This window comes from Aotus nancymaae, unplaced genomic scaffold, assembly GCF_030222135.1.
Source record: "Aotus nancymaae isolate 86718 unplaced genomic scaffold, 86718_ANA_hifiasm-v0.15.2.pri h1tg000029l, whole genome shotgun sequence".
NCBI lineage: Eukaryota > Metazoa > Chordata > Mammalia > Primates > Aotidae > Aotus > Aotus nancymaae.
Genome location: NW_026988442.1, coordinates 94,825,124 through 94,843,729, shown reverse-complemented (window position 1 = coordinate 94,843,729; position 18,606 = coordinate 94,825,124). Strand labels below are relative to the sequence as shown.

The 18,606-nt window shown below is 44.1% G+C and overlaps 1 protein-coding gene across 1 annotated transcript in view; it reads left to right on the top strand.

Annotated features, from left to right (window-relative positions):
* Positions 1 to 18,313, top strand: part of PLEKHB2 (pleckstrin homology domain containing B2) — a 49,877-nt gene extending 31,564 nt beyond the window's left edge. The window contains exons 6-9 of the mRNA XM_064382873.1: positions 1,400 to 1,489; positions 9,112 to 9,220; positions 13,341 to 13,382; positions 15,495 to 18,313. Coding sequence (XP_064238943.1) covers positions 1,400 to 1,489; positions 9,112 to 9,220; positions 13,341 to 13,382; positions 15,495 to 15,631 — 378 coding nt within the window. The 3' untranslated portion in view covers positions 15,632 to 18,313. The remainder of the gene's footprint in view (positions 1 to 1,399; positions 1,490 to 9,111; positions 9,221 to 13,340; positions 13,383 to 15,494) is intronic.
* Positions 18,314 to 18,606: the final 293 nt, after the last annotated feature.

Sequence of the window (18,606 nt, the reverse complement as noted above, 5' to 3'; positions counted from 1 at the left end):
TGCCATCTTTATCTGTCAGGGATCAAGGGAGTGTTACTCTGGTCAGAGCTTTCATTCTTTAGATGGGATTTTTTCCTCTTTTATCTCTGTAAGAAAAGAAGAAGGTGGATCAAGCTTACACAAGAATGTGTGCGTGTGGGAGAAGAAGGTAAAAGGCTTGATACCCAAGTGTCAGTGTTAGCACAACACAGAACTTCATTCTAAGCTTACTCTACAGCTGCGGGTACCTTTTCTTTGTGAAAATGCTTTCTGTGGGTAAAATTAGTATTAATGATCCATACAGTTAAGGGCAAGATCCCCAACTGATTCTTTGTATGGATTTTTTTTTTTTTTTTTTTGAGACAGAGTCTCTCTCTGTCACCCAGGCTGGAGTGCAGTGGCGCGATCTCAGCTCACTGCAACCTCTGCCTCCTGGGTTCAAGTGATTCTCCTGCCTCAGCCTCCGGAGTAGCTGGGATTACAGGTGCCTACCACCACGACTGGTTAATTTTTGTATTTTTAGTGGAGACGGGGTTGTACCATGTTGGTCAGGCTGGTCTTGAACTCTTGACCTCATGATCCATCCGCCTCGGCCTCCCAAAGTGCTGGGATTACAGGTGTGAGCCACTGAGCCTGGCCAGATTTTTTTTTTTTTTTTTTTTAAAAAGAACTAACATGTTTTTCTTTAAATTACATTGGGGAGTAATTTAATGAAGAATTTGTTTTTTAAGGTAAAAACAGACTGTGTATAGGACATGTCTCTGATACATTTTAGATTGTAGGGTTTTTATTTGTGAATAAAGGATGTCGAGAGTGCTGTAACATCTTTTTTTTTTTTTTTTTGGAGACAGGGTCTTGCTCTGTTGCCCAGGCTGGAGTACAGTGGCTCAATTTTGGCTCACTGCAGTCTCGACCTCCCGGGCTCAAGTGATCCTTCAGACTTAGCCTCCTGAGTAGCTGGGGCCATAAGCACCATGCCCACCTAATTTTTGTTTTTTGTAGAGATGGGCTCTCCCTGTTACCTAGGCTGGCCTTGAACTCCTGGGCTCTAGCAATCCGGTCACCCAGACTCCCAAAGTGTTGGGATTACAGGTATGAGCCATTGCTCCTGGCCTGGTATAATAGCTTTTAAAAGGTATTGGGTAACAGTGGGACCTCTGAGTGCCTTCCTATCTGTGAGAGCCCTAATCCTGCTAGGGGCTGAATGAGGGCCACTTTGCTCCTGCATTTAGAGGACACCAGAGTAGGGCTAGGTGCCCCCACTGGACTGGGGGAGTTTTTCCTCCTTTGCAGAGAGCTATGTAGCTTTTCGTCCTTTAAAATTTTTAATTTGCTAAATAAAAGGGACACATGCACAGCATCATTGAGCACACAGCTGCTGGGAAGCTATCCTGCTCTCACCCTCTCCTCTCTCCCACAGGCGTATGTGGGCTCTGCAGTCATGACTGATGAGACATCCGTGGTTTCCTCCCCTCCACCATACACGGCTTACGCTGCACCGGCCCCTGAGGTAGGGAGAACCCCGAGCCTCCAGATGAGGGAAGCTTGGGGTCTCTGCTGCTGTCCTGCTTTGTTTTGTTTCTTTAAATGAAATTAGAAACATACTCTAAACCATTTCTTCCTTTTTTTTTTTTTTTTTTTTTTTTTGAGGTGGAGTCTCGCTCTGTCATCTAGGCTGGAGCGCTGTGGCATGATCTCAGCTCACAGCTCACTGCAACCTCTGCCTCCCTGGGTTCAATCAAGCGATTCTCCTGCCTCAGTCTCTCGAGTAGCTGGGGCTACAAGCAGGCGCCACCACAGCCAACTAATTTTTGTATTTTTAGTGGAGACGGGGTTTCATTGTGTTAGTCAGGATGGTCTTGATCTCCTGACCTCGTGATCCAGCTGCCTCAGCCTCCCAAAGTGCTGGGATTACAGGCATGAGCCACTGTGCCCGGCCTAAACCATTTCTTCTTTAAACGGATGTTTTCTTATCAACTTTTGTTTTCATGAAATAAATCAACTATTTTATATAGTTGAGCACATTGTAATGTGCTGTATTAATGTGTAACACAGTTTGTTTTTAAGATAGACCTAAAATGCATCGTATTGATACTTGCTTTGGGTAATGATATTTTGATGATCTGTAGTTTATATGGAATGAATTACTTGAATTCTCCTTATAGTCAGAAAAAATGCCACATTTTGGGGAAGATAACCCTTAAAAACATCATGTCAAATATCTTGGGATGTCCCTTGTTGGGGTGCCGACTGAGCTGGTGGTATGTATGTAAGTCTGTTGTGCGGAACGTGCTGCTTTTTTTTTAAATTGAATTTTGAAATAATTATAGATTCCCAAGAAGTTACAGAGATAGCGTTGAGAGTCCCATGTGCTTTTTACCTGGTTTCCCCATTTGTTAATATTAGATCAAATTAAACCCAGGAATTTGGAATTGGTGCGGTGTCTAAAACTAATCCAGTGTCATTTTTCTCACTTGTGTAGATTGTGTAGCTGCCACCTCAATCCAGTTAAGAATTCTTCACAAAATCTTCCTGCTGTGACACCCTTTTATAGTCATGCCCATCCCTGTCAATCACTGAACTGTTCTCCAGCTCCATAGCTCTGCCATTTCAACAGTGTCACATAAATGAAATCATATAGTGTGTGGTCTTGTGAGTTTAACGTTTTTCACTCAGCATCTGCCCTGGAGATCTGTCTCTATCAATAGTCCTTTTTATTGCTGACTGGTATTCTGTGGGATGTATGTGCCACATTTTGTATTGAGGGACATTTTGGTTGCTTCCAGCTTTTGCTGTTAGCAGCAAACCTAATGTGAACACTCGTGTACAGGTTGTGGTGCAGGTACGAAGTTCCCTTTCTCTGAGATAAATGCCCAGATGTGCAATTGCTGGGTCATATGTACAGTAAATTTATGTTTAGTTTTTAACAGAACTGAAAAACTACTTTCCAGTGACTTGACTTTCCCATCAGCAGTAGGTGAATAATTCAGTTTCTCTGTATTCTTACCGGTGGTTGGTGTTGTCACTGTTTTTTATTCTGTTCTGATGTGTGTATTGATACTCATTGTGGTCTGATTTTTGTATTTTCCTAATCGCTAGTGATATTGACCATCCGTTCATGTTTTTATTTGCCATCTCTATGTTTTCTTCAGTGAAATGTTTCTTCATGTCTTTTGCCTAATTTTCTAAATGTATGTTTTTTAATGTTTAACTTTCATCATTCTTACATATATGTTTGAGAAATGAATCCTTTTTTTTTTTTTTGAGACAGAGTCTCATTTTGTTGCCAGGCTGGGGTGCAGTGGCTTGATCTCGGCTCACTGCAACCTCCGCCTCCTGGATTCAAGCACTTCTCCTTCTCCTGCCTCAGTGTCCTGAGTAGCTGGGACTACAGGCGCATGCCACCACGTCCGGCTAATTTTTTGTATTTTAGTAGAGACAGGGTTTCACCACGTTGCCTTGGTTGGATGCGAACCTGAGCTCAGGCAGTCCGCCCGCCTTGGCCTCTCAAAGTGCTGGGATTACAGGTGTGAGCCACCGCGGCCGGACATGAATTATTTTTAGATACAGGTTGAGTAGCCCTTATCCAAAATGCCTAGGACCAGAAGTGTTCTGGATAACAGATTTTTTTGGATTTTGGAATATTTACCTAGGTAGCGAGATACCTTGGGGATGGAACCTATGTCTAAACACAAAATTTATTTATGTTTTGTATACACCTTATCTACATATCTTGAAGGTAATTTTATACAATATTTTTAATCATTTTGTGCATGAAACAAAGTTTGTATGCTGAGCTAGCAGAAAGCAAAGAAAGGTACCACTGTCTCATGTTGAAGCATTTCAGATTTTCAGATTAGAGATGCTCAGTCTACATGTGGTCTGTAACTTACCTTTTTCCTCACAAGGCCTTTCACAGAATTAAACATTTTGGCACGTTCTGATTTATTGGCCTTTCCTTTTGATCGTGCTTTTGCTGTTAGGCTAAACTTAGCCTGACAAACCTAGCCCAAGTTTCCTGAGATTTTCTCCTACATTATTTTCTGAAAGTTTTATAGTCTTAGGTTTTATAGTTAGTCTGTATTGATTTTGAATTATTTTTATGTAAGATATATGTCTGTTTCAGGGCTCCGTTGTGTGTATCGATTGCTGAGGTCTGTGGTCTGTCCCATCGTCCTGTGTGGTCACCTTCCTTTGGTACCACACGGTCTTAATTACTGTGGCTACATAACAAGTGTCGGAACTGGGTGGACTGATCAGCGCCCTCTTGATTCCTTTCTGGAATCTTGCAAGGCTTTTGCAGGAATTGCCTTAAACCTGTGTATCATATTTATTTGGAGAGTAAGGACATCTTTATTTAATGTTGAATCTTCCAGTTATAAACACGGGCTGCCTGTGTATTTAGATCCTCTTTAATTTTTTCATCAGCATTTTGAGGTTTTCAGTATAAAAATCCCATATATGTCTTGTTAGATTTACAAGTATTTCACTTTTTTTTAGTGATTGCATATGGTATTACATTTTTAGTTTTAGTTTTCTTGTATTTATTGCCACTTCTTATAGAATTGGTTTTTGTGGGTTGACCTTGCAGTCTGTAAACTTTCTTTTTCTTTTTTTTTTTTTTGAGAGGGAATTTTATTGCCCAGGCTGGAGTGCAATGGCGCGATCTTGACTCACGGCAACTTTGCCTCCCGGGTTCAAGAGATTCTCCTGCCTCAGCCTCCCGAGATGGTATTATAGGCATCCACCACCATGCCTGGCTGATTTTTTGTGTTTTTAGTAGAGACAGGGTTTCACCATGTTGGCCAGGCTGGTCTTGAACTCCTGACCTGAGGTGATCCATCTCCCTCAGCCTCCCAAAGTTCTGGGATTACAGGGGTGAGCCACAGCATCCCACCAGCAGCCTGTAAACTTTCTAAGCTCACTTACTCTAGTTCCTTTTCCTGTAGATTTTTTGGGATATACTACATAGGCAATCATGTCATCTACAAATAGGAACAGTTTTCTTTCTTTCTTTCTAATCTGTGTGCCATCTGTTTTCTTACCTTGCCTTATTGCCTTGGTTAGACCTGCAGATATGTTAGTAGCAGTGGTGAGAGAAGACATTCTTGCCTTGTTCCTGATTTTAGGGGAGATGTATTCAGTTTTAAGAATTTACTGTTTTTTTTTTTTTTTTTTTGAGACGGAGTCTCGCTTTGTCGCCCAGGCTGGAGTGCAGTGGCGTAGTCTCCGCTCCCTGCAATCTCTGCCTTCCCGGTTCACGTGATTCCCCTGCCTCAGCCTCCTGCGTAGCTGGGACTACAGGCACACACCATCATGCCCGGCTAACTTTTTATATTTAGTAGAGACAGGGTTTCACTATGTTGGCCAGGCTGGTCTCAATCTCCTGACCTCGTGTTCGTGCTGAATTTAGTATTTGGTTTTACATATGCATTTATTTAGTATTTAATGCATTCATTAAGTATGCTGTTAGCTGGAGGTTTTTTGTAGTCATTCTTTATTAGATTTAGGAGTTCTCTCTTTCTGGTTTCCAAGAGTGAATTCCATTTATCATGAATGGGTGTCAGTTTTTTTTCTTTTTTCCCAGAGATGGGGTCTCACTTTGTCACCCAGGCTGGAGTGCAGTGGTGCTATCATTAGCTCGCTGCAGCCTTGAACTCCGGGGCTCAGGTGATCTTCCTGCCTTAGCCTCCTGTGCCACCACGTCTGCAAAAAAAATTTTTTTTTTTTTGGTGGAGACAGGATCTTGCTGTGTTGCCCAGGTTGGTCTTGAACTCCTGGCCTCAAGCGATCTTCCTGCCTGGGCCTCCCAAAGTGATTTTGTTAAATACTTTTTCTGCAGTAATTAATATGGTTATGATTATTATTTTTTCTTCTTTCTAGCCTGCTCATATGGTGGATTATAGTGATTGGTTTTCACATACTGAACCAGCTTTGCATTCCCTGGAATAAAGTCTGCTTGTCATGGTGTATGATTCTTTTTATTTATTGCTGAATTCAATTACTGATATTTGTTAAGGATTTTTACATCTATATTCATGAGGGATATTGGTCTATAGTTTTCTTTTTTTATACTTTGTCTTATTTTATCAAGGCAATACTAGCCTTATAGAATGAATCGGAAAGTGGTTTTCTGCTTTTCTCTTCTGGAAGAAATTGTGTAGAATTGGCATTAATTCTTTTTTAAAATTTGGTAGAAATCTTCATTGAAACTATCAGGGCCTGGAGATTTCTCTTTTGGGGGATTTTACATGAAAAATTCTGTTTTCTTTTTCCTTTGTTTTGGCTTAACCAGCACACGTCTGTTCATCGCAGTTCTGGAGGCTGAAGCCCAAGGTCAAGGTGCCGGCAGCGCTGGTTCTCCTAAGGCCTCCCCTGGACTTGCGCATGACCCCTTTCTCCCTGTCTCCTCACATGACCTTTCCTCGGGCCTACCGCAGATGCGTCTTTGTTAGTAGTTACTGGTCCACTCACATTTTCTAGTCTGTATGGGGCAGGTGTTGATAGTTTGTACTTTTTGTGGAATTGTTCCTTTTCCTGTAAGTTGTCTGATTTATGTGCTGTCTTCAGAGTCTGTAGTAACGTACCATCCAGTTCATTCATTCCTGATACTGCTGATTCGATTTTTCTCTTTTTGACAGTTTACTAAACGTTTTATTAATATTATGAATTGTTGCAAAGAAATAACTTTGTTTCATTCACTTTTTCTGTCTCTCAATTTTATTGATTCTGCTCTTTTATTTCCTCCCTTCTGCTTGCTCTGTGGCCTTTGGTTTTCAAACATTTGACTATAATGTATGTGTTTGTGTGGATTTCTTTGGGTTTACTCTGTTTGGTATTCATTCAGCTTCTTGAATATACAGGCTTGGGTTTTTTGCTAAATTTGGGAAATTTTGAACCATTATTCTTGAGCGCTTTTCTAGCCCCAGCCTCCTTCTACCCTCCTTCTGGCACTCTGATGACGTCCCTGTTAGTCTCGTGTGTCCCAGAGAAGCTCATTTTTTTTTTTTTTCACTTCAGTCTGTTTTTCCTCTGTTGTGTTCTGATTGGGTAGTTTCTGCCCTTTATATTCACACTTACGGACTCTTCACTTCGTCATCTCCATTGTGGTGTTGGGCCCATTCGTTGAACCATTTAAATTGGTTATTGTATTTCTTAGTTCTGAAATTTCTCTTTGGTTATTCTTTGTATCTTGATATATAAAATACCGAATGCATGTCTTTGTATACTCTTTACTGAGATTTCTCTTTTATGGTAGGTATTTTATATTTCCAGTGTGTTCATAATTGTCGAAAGGTTTTTATGATGGCTGCTTTAAAATCTTTCCAGATAATTCCAGCATCTTTGCCATCTTGGTGTTAGTGTTTTTTGTTGCTGTCTTTTTTCATTTAGTTGAGATCTTCCTGGTTCTTGGTATGATGAATGGCTTTTGATGAAAAGCTGGACATTTTAAGTACTGTAAGACTCTGAATCTTAGTTAAATCTCGTGTTTTAGCAGACCTCCTTCTGGGGCTGCTTTATTTCTGCCAGATGGAGGTGGAAGCCCAGGCTCTCCTTGGGCCTCAGTTGACACTCATGGGCCAGGCTTCTTGTTACTACAGAGGGGGTTGTGAATTCGGGTTCTCACTAGATCTCCACTGAGACACCCTGTCTGGGAAGAGGAAAGGCTCCTTCTTACTGCTCCCCCCACAGCCTCCACTGATACCACGGCTGCCACTGAGAGGGCCTGAAAGACTCACTCTCCACTCGGCCTCTGCTGATCCATCTCAGTGGGATAGGGAGGGCATCTTATTTCTGCTGGGTGGGAGTGGGGTTCTGGCTCCCCACAAGGTCTCCATGGACACTGTCCAGTGGGTTGGGGGTGTTTTGTTTCTGTCTGGCCGGGAAGAAATTCTCAGTCTCTCACTCAGCCTTATTCGACAGTATTCTGAGGGCCTGGTGGTACCCTGCTGTAGTCTTATGAGCACGGAAATTCAGGCTCTTCACACTTGGCCTTTGCTGGTGTGAGGCTGCGGGTTTTTCTGTGGTGGTTCCCTGGAGTAGAGAGGTTATTTTCTAAAAATGTCTGTCTTGCTAGGTTGCCCCTTTCCTGTTTAGGGTCTTTGTTAAAGAGAGCAGCTCTTAGGGCCTTTATGGTTTGCACTGATTGGCACTTCCAGCTTGCCACCTTCCCCATTGTCCAGTTTGGGATGTGTGAAGCGAAAAGGAATCCTGGGTGACCTACCGTGCATCCTCCCTCGTGTGCTAACGTTCCTAGCCCATCTGTCTTGTCACTCTTCAATCTTCTTGTGTTTGCTTTGTATATAAGGCCCAGAGATTGTAGTTGTACTTAGGAGGAACGTGGGAAAGAATGTCTACTCCATCTTCTAGAAACCTCTTGTCTCCTGCTTTTGTACGATACCAGGTTTAGATCTACACACACGTTTGCCTGGCCATACCTTTGTTCTCCCTGTATGAGAGCACTTGTCACAGAACGACATCAGTTGTGTCTGTGTGTCTGATTCCCTCTCAGCTGTGAGTACATATGGAAGGCCAGTCTTTGATTTCAGTATTTCTCAGCATATAGTGGTTATTCACACAGTCAGCGGTGGTGGGACTGCTGCCCGGTTCTGGCTGTGCCCTTTGATGGGTGTGTGCGGCCAGAAAACCATCGGTCACCTGCCCGGGTGCCACACTTCACGGCACCCTCATCTTCCATGCTGTGCCTGGAATTGCCAGACTTGGGCCAGAAAGGATTCTGCTTCGAGGCTGGCTTTGCCTGGAGAGTGGTTTTGGTGAATCTCATTTTCACGCGGTTCAACCTTATTTTACAGATGGGCAGAGGAAGGCCCGGGGGACTTACTGAGGGTCGGGTTAACGGTACAGCTGAATTGAAATCCAAATCTCATGCAAGTCAGTTCTCTTCTTTTGTTGTGTTTTTCTGCCTTCTTCGTTCTGTAGCCTGAAAGTGGGCTTCAGTTGTATTTTTTGTGAGTAATTTTAGAACAAAGGGGGCGTCACCACACTGTTTCATGTTTTGTTTTGTTTTTTTAATTGACTGTTAAATTTTATCGATTGCAACCTGGAGACCCAATTTTACTACTTTACCAGAGGTTTCACAATTGTATTTCTAATGGGCCTGTTTCTTCTCAGCAGGCGTACGGCTACGGGCCATACGGTGGTGCGTACCCGCCAGGAACTCAAGTTGTCTATGCTGCGGACGGGCAGGCGTATGCTGTGCCCTACCAGTACCCATATGCAGGTAACTCACGCCAGCCTTTCCTGCCTCATTTCTCTCCATTTACTGAGTAGACCAGAGAGACCTATAAACATTTTATTTTTCAGTTTAAGTAAGCTATATTTTCTGGTTGTGGACCGTAAATCGCTCTGTTGTTACGCTTTAAAAAAAAGCCTTTGGTAGTTTCATACTGCTCTGCAAGCCTAGAGTAGGCTTGATTTTTAGAACTTTGCTGTTGTGTCTGCATTAGTTCTCAGAAGGAATCTGTACTCATCGGGATTCACTTACGTTAAGAAGCAATCAAAGTAAGAGGCCCGTTTTAAGGGATGAGAGGTGACCTTTCAGCTGTTCTCCTTCTGGTGACATCCTTGGAAAGTTGTCACTGCCGAGGTGATGTTCTGTTTCACAGTGGAGTAGAAGGGCTTGTATTTATTCTGGGCTTGGAGTCTGTTCTTTCTATTCTCCATGTCACATGAAACACATGGCAGGCGTGAGTGACTGATGTAGGGCGTCACTGGGCAAGGGGGTCGGCAGGGTAAAGTTGTGGGACAATGCTGGCCACTTGCTGGGGCGGCATGGTGCTGGCGTGGCAGTGAGGGTGGGGAGGGCAGAGCTGTGGCTGATAGTTCCTGTGAAGTGAGGCTGGGCAGACGCAGTGGGCACAGCACCATAGCACAGGCGGATGCGCAGGTGGGTGGGCTGGAACCAGAGGCCAAGTTCAGAAGAGACGGAAATGGGGAGGTTTGCAGGAGGAGGAGTGGTTCCGGGCTGTGAGCAAAGCCAGCATGGTGTCTCAGCACAGACGCAGTGGGAGCAAGCTGGTACCAGAAGCGTGGTCACTAATAGTGGTGCCCAGGGAAGTCAAGACCTCCGGGTTGCAATTTGAGATGGTGTCCTTGTGTTGTTGGTGGTTGCTTTGGCTTTTGATGCATTTAGCACTTAAAATGGGTTCTAGAGTAGAAATAGGGAAATCTCATACTCCTCTGTTCTGGGAATCTGAGGCAGATTCACCCAACTAGCATGGACTTTGGAGGATTCTACTTTGCTTGACTTTTTTTCATGTCAAGTTGAAAACCAATAAAATAATAATAAGTAATTATGACAGTTTAAATATTTGTCCATTGTCTTGTGAGCCTAGCACAGATATTTTCGTTTGAATTACAGTAAGTTCTCACTTCACATCAGCAGTAGATTATTGGAAAATGTGACTTCCAGTGAAACATGTAACAAAACCAGTTTTACTGTAGGCTAATTGGTATAAACAAGAGTTAAGTTTCTGTGGCTTATTTCTGGTCACAAAAACATCACCACTTCTAATAACCATTGAAATTAATGTGAGCTATACATACATGTAAGAAAGATTAATAAACACAAGTAAGATAATGATTTACTCAGTTAGTTCATGACCATGGGTGGCGAGACCCTTTCCCAGCAGCTCAGGGCTCAAGGTGGGGAATTCACCATGGATAGGATGCCATCCCATTGCGGGGCACACTCACCCAGACCCACTCTCACTCCGACTGGGACAGTTTAGACACACCAATTCACCTAAGGGGCACATCTTTGGGATGGGAAGGAACTGGACTATCTGGAGAAAACTCACACAGACATGGAAAAAAACCTTCAAACTCACACAGGTGGTGCCCAGAGGTGCATCAATTCTTTTCTTCTTATCAATGTTATAATGAAACTACGTTAAGTAAAACAGTATTATTTGGGACCTGCTGTATTTTCTCCTTGACTGGGCGCAGTGGCTCACGCCTGTAATCCCAGTACTTTGGGAGGCTGAGGTGGGCAGATCATGAGGTCAAGAGATTGAGTCCATCCTGGCCAACATAGTGAAACCCCATCTCTACTGAAAATACAAAAAATTAGCTGGGCGTGGTGGCACATGCCTGTAGTCCCAGCTACTCGGGAGGCTGAGGCAGGAGAATTGCCTGAATCCAGGAGTGAGCCAAGATCGTGCCACTGCACTCCAGCCTGGTGACAGAGCGAGAATCCATCTTAAAAAAAATAATAATTTTTTTTTTCTCCTTATAAACATGTGTTTGTATTTCTAGTCTTGTTTATAAATATTCTGTGTATTGTCCCAAGTGCTATGTAATACTCCTATTTTTAGTAATTGCCTATTATATTGGCTGAGGTGTTACTAAGCCTCGCAGTGTTGGCTGTTTTTCTTTCTCTCTCTCCCCCACCTTTTCTTTTCTTTTCTTTTTCTTTTTGCTGTTGTGGATACTGCTTTGAACATGTTTAGTCATTTTCCTTTTTGTTCCTACTGAATATGTATTATTCCTTTCCCCTTTCCTGTCCCTGTCCCTGTCCCTGTCTTGTTTCGCTCTTGTTGCCCAGGCTGGAGTGCAATGGCACGATCTCAGCTCACTGCAACCTCCACTTCCCAGGTTCAAATGATTCTCCTGCCTTAGCCTCCCAAGTAGCTGGGACCACAGGCACGCGCCACCACACCCAGCTCATTTTGTATTTTTAGTAGAGATGGGATTTCACCATGTTGGTCAGGCTGGTCTCAAACTCCTCACCTCGGGTGACCCACCCGCCTCGGCCTCCCAAAGTGCTGGGATTACAGGCATGAGCCACTGCGCCTGACCTAGAATATGTTTCTTTCTTTTTCTTTTTTTCCAATTAGAATGTATCTATACGCAGACAGGCCCCCCCCCCACTCAGGATGGTTCGACTTAATGATTTTTTGGCTTTACAATGGTGCAAAAACAATGTGCGTTCAGTAGAACCCGTACTTCACTCTCAGTATAGTACTCAGTTACATGAGCTCTTCAGCATCTGATTATAGTAGGCTCTGCGTTAGTTGATTTTCCCAGCTGCAGGCTCATGTAAGTGCTCTGAGCAGTTGAAGGTAGGCTGTGCTAAGCTGTGATGTTCGGTAAGTTAGCTGTATTAAGTGCATTTTGACCATGATGTTTTCAACTTAGGATGGGTTTATTGGGAGGTAACCCCACTGTAAGCTGAGGAGCATCTCTGTTAATATGTCAAGAGGCATAGACATTTTTGAGGGTTTTTTGGGATATGATTTAAAAATATAAGAGATTTCAAACATAAAAAATAGAGATGGTGGAGTAATGAACTATCAGGTTCCCACCACTGGCTTCAGCAGTTAGCACCTCATGTCTAATCTTTTATCTCTACCTCAGCCTCCTTTCTCTATCTCTGGATTAGTTTAAGAGACATCCTAGATTTTTGATAATTTCATCTGATAATACACGTTAAATCTGGATAGCATTTTACCAAGTTGATTCCAGAATAATTTACCAACTTATAATGCCACTGGCAGTTGCTGATGCAGTGGTTTATCTGAAATCCTGTAAAGACTGCCCGTTGTGCTTTAAAAGTTTTGACAGCTTCCGTAGGTCTCAAGTGGAATCATCGCGTTGCTTCAGTTTACATCCCCTTCTATGAATTATTTTCCTTTGCGCATTTTTCTGTTGGGATCCTATGGGGGTGGTGGGTTTTAAGTCCTAGACATGCCACGTGAGACCCAGCCTCTCCCTCGGCTTCCAGAGCACAGAATAAGGCAGTTGCCATTGTTTCTTACTGTATAGAGAGCACAGATATTGCAGACATGGTTGTTTAGGGCACTTGTGGAAATGAGTTCGTCCTTGCCCTTAGCTCTCCTCAGTGGAGTAGTGGTAGCACTCTCACGGGCAGTACTCGGAATGCTTGCCACGTGAGGGGCTGAGCCAGTGGGCACTGTGGCCAGCCTGCCTTAGGCTGACCTTAGGCTGACCTTAGGCGGGTGACCAGGCAGACCCCAGACTGGCTTGGGTGGAAGGGTCAGGTGGGTTTGTGGTTGATGCATAGCAGCTTGTGCTGACAACCAGATGGGTGCTTTGCCACCTCCATGCCATCCTGTCTGCCAGGGTCTCACTGCCTAGAGCTAGTCCACAGGAACCCTCCTAGTCCTGCACAGAGCTGGTTATGGCTTTCCGTTGAGTGCGATTGGGACTAGTGGTCAGTCAGCCAACTGAGAAGGTACGGAGTGCTGTAGACGTTCTGTAAACATCGTGCTGTGATTTAACCCGCTAGTGGGCGCTCGTTCGGCTCTCGCGAGATGTGGGGTCGAGGTGTTTGCTTGAGTTGGCTCCTTTGGTTGGAGTCTTCTGTTTCTGTCTTGTAGAGACCATCCTCATGACACGTCATTGCACTGCAGTTTCCAGGGGTAAGTCCAAGAGCAGACTTGTAGATTTTGGGACTGTAGTCCTCCCGTGCCCCATCTTTTATAGCTTTCTCAATTCCCTGTTTGATGGTGATTTGTAAAAGTGACCTTCCTTTACTTAGTCTCTCCTGTAGTGTCTTAGTTGCCATAGAAACTGTGTCTGCCTTCTTCTCATTCACATTTTGACCATTTGTGTAATACTAGTTAAAGCAGGCAATTATAATGAGTGTGACTGGGAAGCATCCACAGCTGACTCTGGCAAGGTGAGCTCAGTGCAGGAGCAGAGCTCAGCAGGGGCCACAGGAATGTGACCTGCAGGGGGATGCAGAATGTAGATTTTCCATGGGACCTTTTCCTTAGGTCACTTACAAGTTCTCTTGTGTTACATTTGCCTGGTTGGAGTTAACAGTACTGAACATTTTAAAATGTCAAGGCTGTGAAAGTAAATGCCGTAATTCCCTAGTTTTGAAATTTCAACATTGCAAAAATAATCACTTGCTTCCAATACTGTTACCTGTGCCAGGTGAGCCTCTAGATTTACGACGGTTTCTTTGTGCTACTCTGTGCCTTTGATTTTGTCTTCCATCGTCCTCTGTTGTTTTTGAGGCGTTGGTGGGTATAAGTGCATACTGTAGTCAGAGTGCCTGGGTTTGTGTGCCCTTACTGTCCTTAAGCGCTGTGTGCCTCAGTTTGCCCATCTGCAAAATAGGGATAAGAGCGCGCTCACCTGCATCAGAGCATTTCAACGTATGTAGTGCTGTAAGTGGTTGGAAATGTTCACCTGTTATCACTGCGGGTGTCACTTCTGCTCTTCATCCACATGTGCACATCACTAGTGAGTAGTTTTTTTTCTTTTTTGAGACAGAGTCTTACTCTGTTGCCCAGGCTGGATTGTGGTAGCAGGATCTCAGCTCACTGCAGCCCCCGCCTCCCAAGTTCAAGCAATCTCACGCCTCAGCGAGGGATGACAGGCACAGGCATGCGACACTGCCCTTGGCTAATTTTTTTTTTTTGGTAATTTTTTTAAGAGAGGGTTTCACCATGTTGGCCAGGCTGGTCTAAAACTTCTGGCCTCAAGTGATCCACCCTCGTCAGCCTCCCAGAGTGCTGGTATTACACGTGTGGCCCACCTTGCCCTGCTCTTGAACCATTAAGGAATAGAAGATCAAGGAGGAAAGTTAACACTGTTAATGCCTGAGCAGTTTGAAAACTACTAGGCAATACAGCTGTGAAGCATGGAAGAGAGCAGACACACATCTCCAATTGTAAATTTTAATCTTGCAAATGAAATATTAAATTTGTTTGTAGTTTATTTTTTTTGAAGTTTTCATCTCTAACATAAGTATTTATTTTTTCCCCATAAAGACATGCAATAAAATAGAGTAGGCTGGGCACGGTGACTCAGCCTGTAATCCCAGCACTTTGGGAGGCTGAGGCGGGCGGATCACTTGAGGTCAGGAGATTGAGACCAGCCTGGCCAACATGTGAAACCCCATCTCTACCAAAAAATACAAAAATTAGCCAGGCATGGTGGTGGGCGCCTGTAGTCCCAGTTACTCAGGTGGCTGAGGTGGGAGAATTGCTTGAATGTGGCAGGTGGAGTTTGCAGTGATCTGAGATCCAACCACTGCACTCCAGCTTGGGGACAGAGCAAGACTCCATTTCAAAAAAAAAAAAAAAAGTTACATGAGCAGATTTAAGATTTAATTTAAACGTTGGTGTGCATGCATACTAAAAAGCTAATTTGCTTTAGGTGGACATTTCCTTTTTGGGCTTTTGATGGGCACTCGGTATCTCTCACGTTCCCCATTGTCTGCCACTTAATAAGCATGGTGTGGAAGGCTGAAGTAGAAATCAGAGGCTGGAATCTGAAGCTTCATTAGGGTTCTGCTCTTTGCATTAGGGACTTTGGCCCTTAGTGAGCTGAGGATCTTGGTTTCCTCCCAGGGCGGTTTCAGGGATGCGGGCCACGTGTCGTGCCCGTAGTGGAGGAGGGTGGGGCCCCAGTGTGACAGGAGACAGCGGATCCCTGTTGTGAAAGGAGAACTGATGCTTTGCATGTGTTGAACTTCACAAACTGCTGCTCAGAGATCTGCTGTTTTCCTTCTCTTTTAGGACTTTATGGACAGCCGCCGGCTCACCAAGTCATCATTCGAGAGCGGTATCGAGACAGCGACGGGGACCTGGCGCTGGGCATGCTGGCAGGAGCAGCCACGGGCATGGCCTTAGGGTCTCTGTTTTGGGTCTTCTAGAGGCCTCAGGGTCTTGATGTGCACAGCTCCTCACACCCTGTGTGCAATAAGATGATTTATTTGCAGGGCATTTCTGTTTGTGACAAATGTTTTTAATAATAGTTTTAGTCATTCCTTTGAAAGTAGTGATGCCATAATTGTAACTAATCCACATAAGTACCACAGAGAAGGGTTTGAACTGTGCTGTTTTGTTCAGACATTGGCTCTCCGGGGGCACAGGCTCATTCCAAGACTGTCCTTGTGGAACTCTCAGAATACCTTATTTGAGCATACCTGTTTTGAAAGGCATTTTCTTTTTAGAGTTGTAGTGCTTAAGGGTTAATTGACTCTCGTGCTCTGCCCGTGTTTGATGCCTAATGAGTGATAGTGGCAAGAACAGCTTCAGCTTCTTCCCTTTAACTTTTTCAAACCACAGGCCAGAACTGGTTGCGTGTTACTTAGGAGTTGTGGGTTAGTAAGCTCCCAGGTACTTCCTGAGGCCACGGTGTGAGAGCCCCTGACCTGCCCTCTGGGCTCCACAGGCCCCCATCGAGGCTCTCGGCCCGGGATGATGGGGCACAGCTGCCTTTGAAGAACGATGCTTCAGAAATCTGCCTGACCCTAGTTTCTTATTCTCACTGTATTCTGGTATGGTTTTGGTAGCCATACTTGGAAAACATAACCCACATTAGGAGTTGATTTGAGCCTGAGAGTTTTAGGGCTTTATCCTTTAAAACTTGGAGAAGCCGAGCTCTAACGAGTATGTGGAGGCAGATTTACCTTATTCAGAGGGAGCCGTCTGAGTGTGTGTCTGCCTAAGCCTGCTTTTCTACTTGCTGAGGGAGTAACATTAAAGAACAGTGAGAGAGTGGAAGGAGAGCCTCGGTAGTGTTCCCATTCTGCAGAAGTGGGCCCTGTGGCTGTTCACTGAGCACCAGGCAGACCGTAGCTGAGCAGACTTGGGTTATGGATGTGAAATGGGGCCCAGGGACCCTCAGGACAAAGGGACTGGCTCAAGGTACCACTCAGCCTGGCCAGGACCCCCAGCCTTGCTTTTGTTCTTGATCTCTATGTGATAGAGAAACTTAGAACAGTGAATTTTGAGCCCCAAAAGTATAAGTCTTTGGAAAACACAGTCCAGCCTTTCTGTCAAATGCTCTTATTTCCAATATTATGAAGTATGTATTTCAGATATTCACATTTCTGTTATTTCTTGTTTTCAAGCTCTGAATTATTCCAGTTTTCTGCCCTGCATGCTTTGAACAGTGTGCTTTACAAAGGCAGTTGAGCACAGTGAATGTTCCTGCCCCACGCTCCATATGGTCCTTTTTTCCCTAAAATACACTCCAGGTAGCACAGACTTGTTACTTTGCCTGGCTGGTTACACTCATGCTGTCTTGCTTTACTGCTCAGCCACCTCCCTCTGAGGCCAACTTAAGCCAACTTACATAGGACTCCATATGAAGCCAGACGCCAGAGAAACCAAGTGACCATGGGTCTGTTTTTTCTCTCTAATCCTAGGGGACTTGTTGACATGGAAGTGTCTGTTCCCACGTGGAAGGGTGTGTACCTTTCATCTCTGAATAGATGCAGTGTATGACAACACTAGTGTCCATGGTTTAAAATGTTGCTTTGAGGATATTCCATCCGTTATAAGAAGAATGGCTTTGTTCAGGTTACAGTCGTTATTAAAGCTGTGTGTACACTTTACTTTCAAACTGTTAACAGTTTTTCATGTTGCACTGGTGGTAATTTTGAACTTGGAATTACTGGGTGGGAATTACAGGAACCACAGAGTATTGACTTTGGCTGCCGAAATGCTCTTGAGGCAGATGTCCCTGTGTTCCCCTGGCTGCTGCTGGCTGAAGGGGAGAGGTGCGGACTGAAGCTCGGGCACCATGTGTGTACCCTCCCCAGTCCCCGTCCCAGTGGGGCCAGCCTCATTAGGCAGCCGTAGATGAGCCTGGAAAGTGACTGTCATTAGTGACTTGATTCTGGTATGAAATGCATGCTGGGGATAAGGTGGGCTCAAGTGTTTTATTTCCTTGGCCACAACTCCCATAGATGCCAATGCTTTGACAGCCTCAGTTTCTCAATGATGTCCTTTGTTTACCGTGCTGCACTTAGTATCTAAGTCAAGAAGTGCGTGAGTTAGAAGCAACTTCTTGTTTAGGTTTGAGTAAGCATATTACTTCCGTGTGTACTATTAAATAATGATCCATACCTTGAAGAAGCTGGCTAATGACACACTGTATACATGCTGATCTGATGCTGTTTTCATTCCTTGAGTGAACTTCAGGGTCTCGGATATTAAAGAGGAGAGGGAGAACTGTGCTTGTTTCGGATCATCATTTGTGGACAAGACCAGACTTTGCCCGTTTTCGGCCATCTGGACTCAAGGTAGCCATCAGGACTCAAGGTAGCCATCTGGATTATAAGAAGGTCCTGCAGTCCAGACAAAATGACCCAAGTGTATTTTCCACAAGTTTTGATTCTGTGTAAAACTTCTTTTTCCTTCCCTAGTGTATGCAGACACAAGGCATGGAATGCAGTTCCATTTTCTCCCCAGAGTTGATCTTTTTGTGATTGCTTTCCCGTCTCTAGTATTCTGTTGTGTCTACAGAACTGATTTTTTTCCTACTTATGCAGATTGTACGTTTCTAAGTGAAAATGTCAATACATTAATGCATTAACCTTAAAGGATGTTTCCTTGTGACTTCTGTTGTCTTTTAAAAAATTACTGGCAGTAACATACTCTCAGCTTTTTCTGCTGTCATGGATCATAAGAATGGCATTTATTGAGGACCTACCAAGTGCTGGAATGTATTGTCACATCAGAGACAACTCACTGAATTCTTAGTGACTCTGTAACGGAGGTATTATCCGAGTTCCACTGGAGGGACTGAGGCTCAGAAGGTAAATAATTTACTCAGGAGTGTGCAGGTTAGTAGGTCTCCGCATGTGATGTTAAAATGCCACCTTGTTCCCTGTGCATA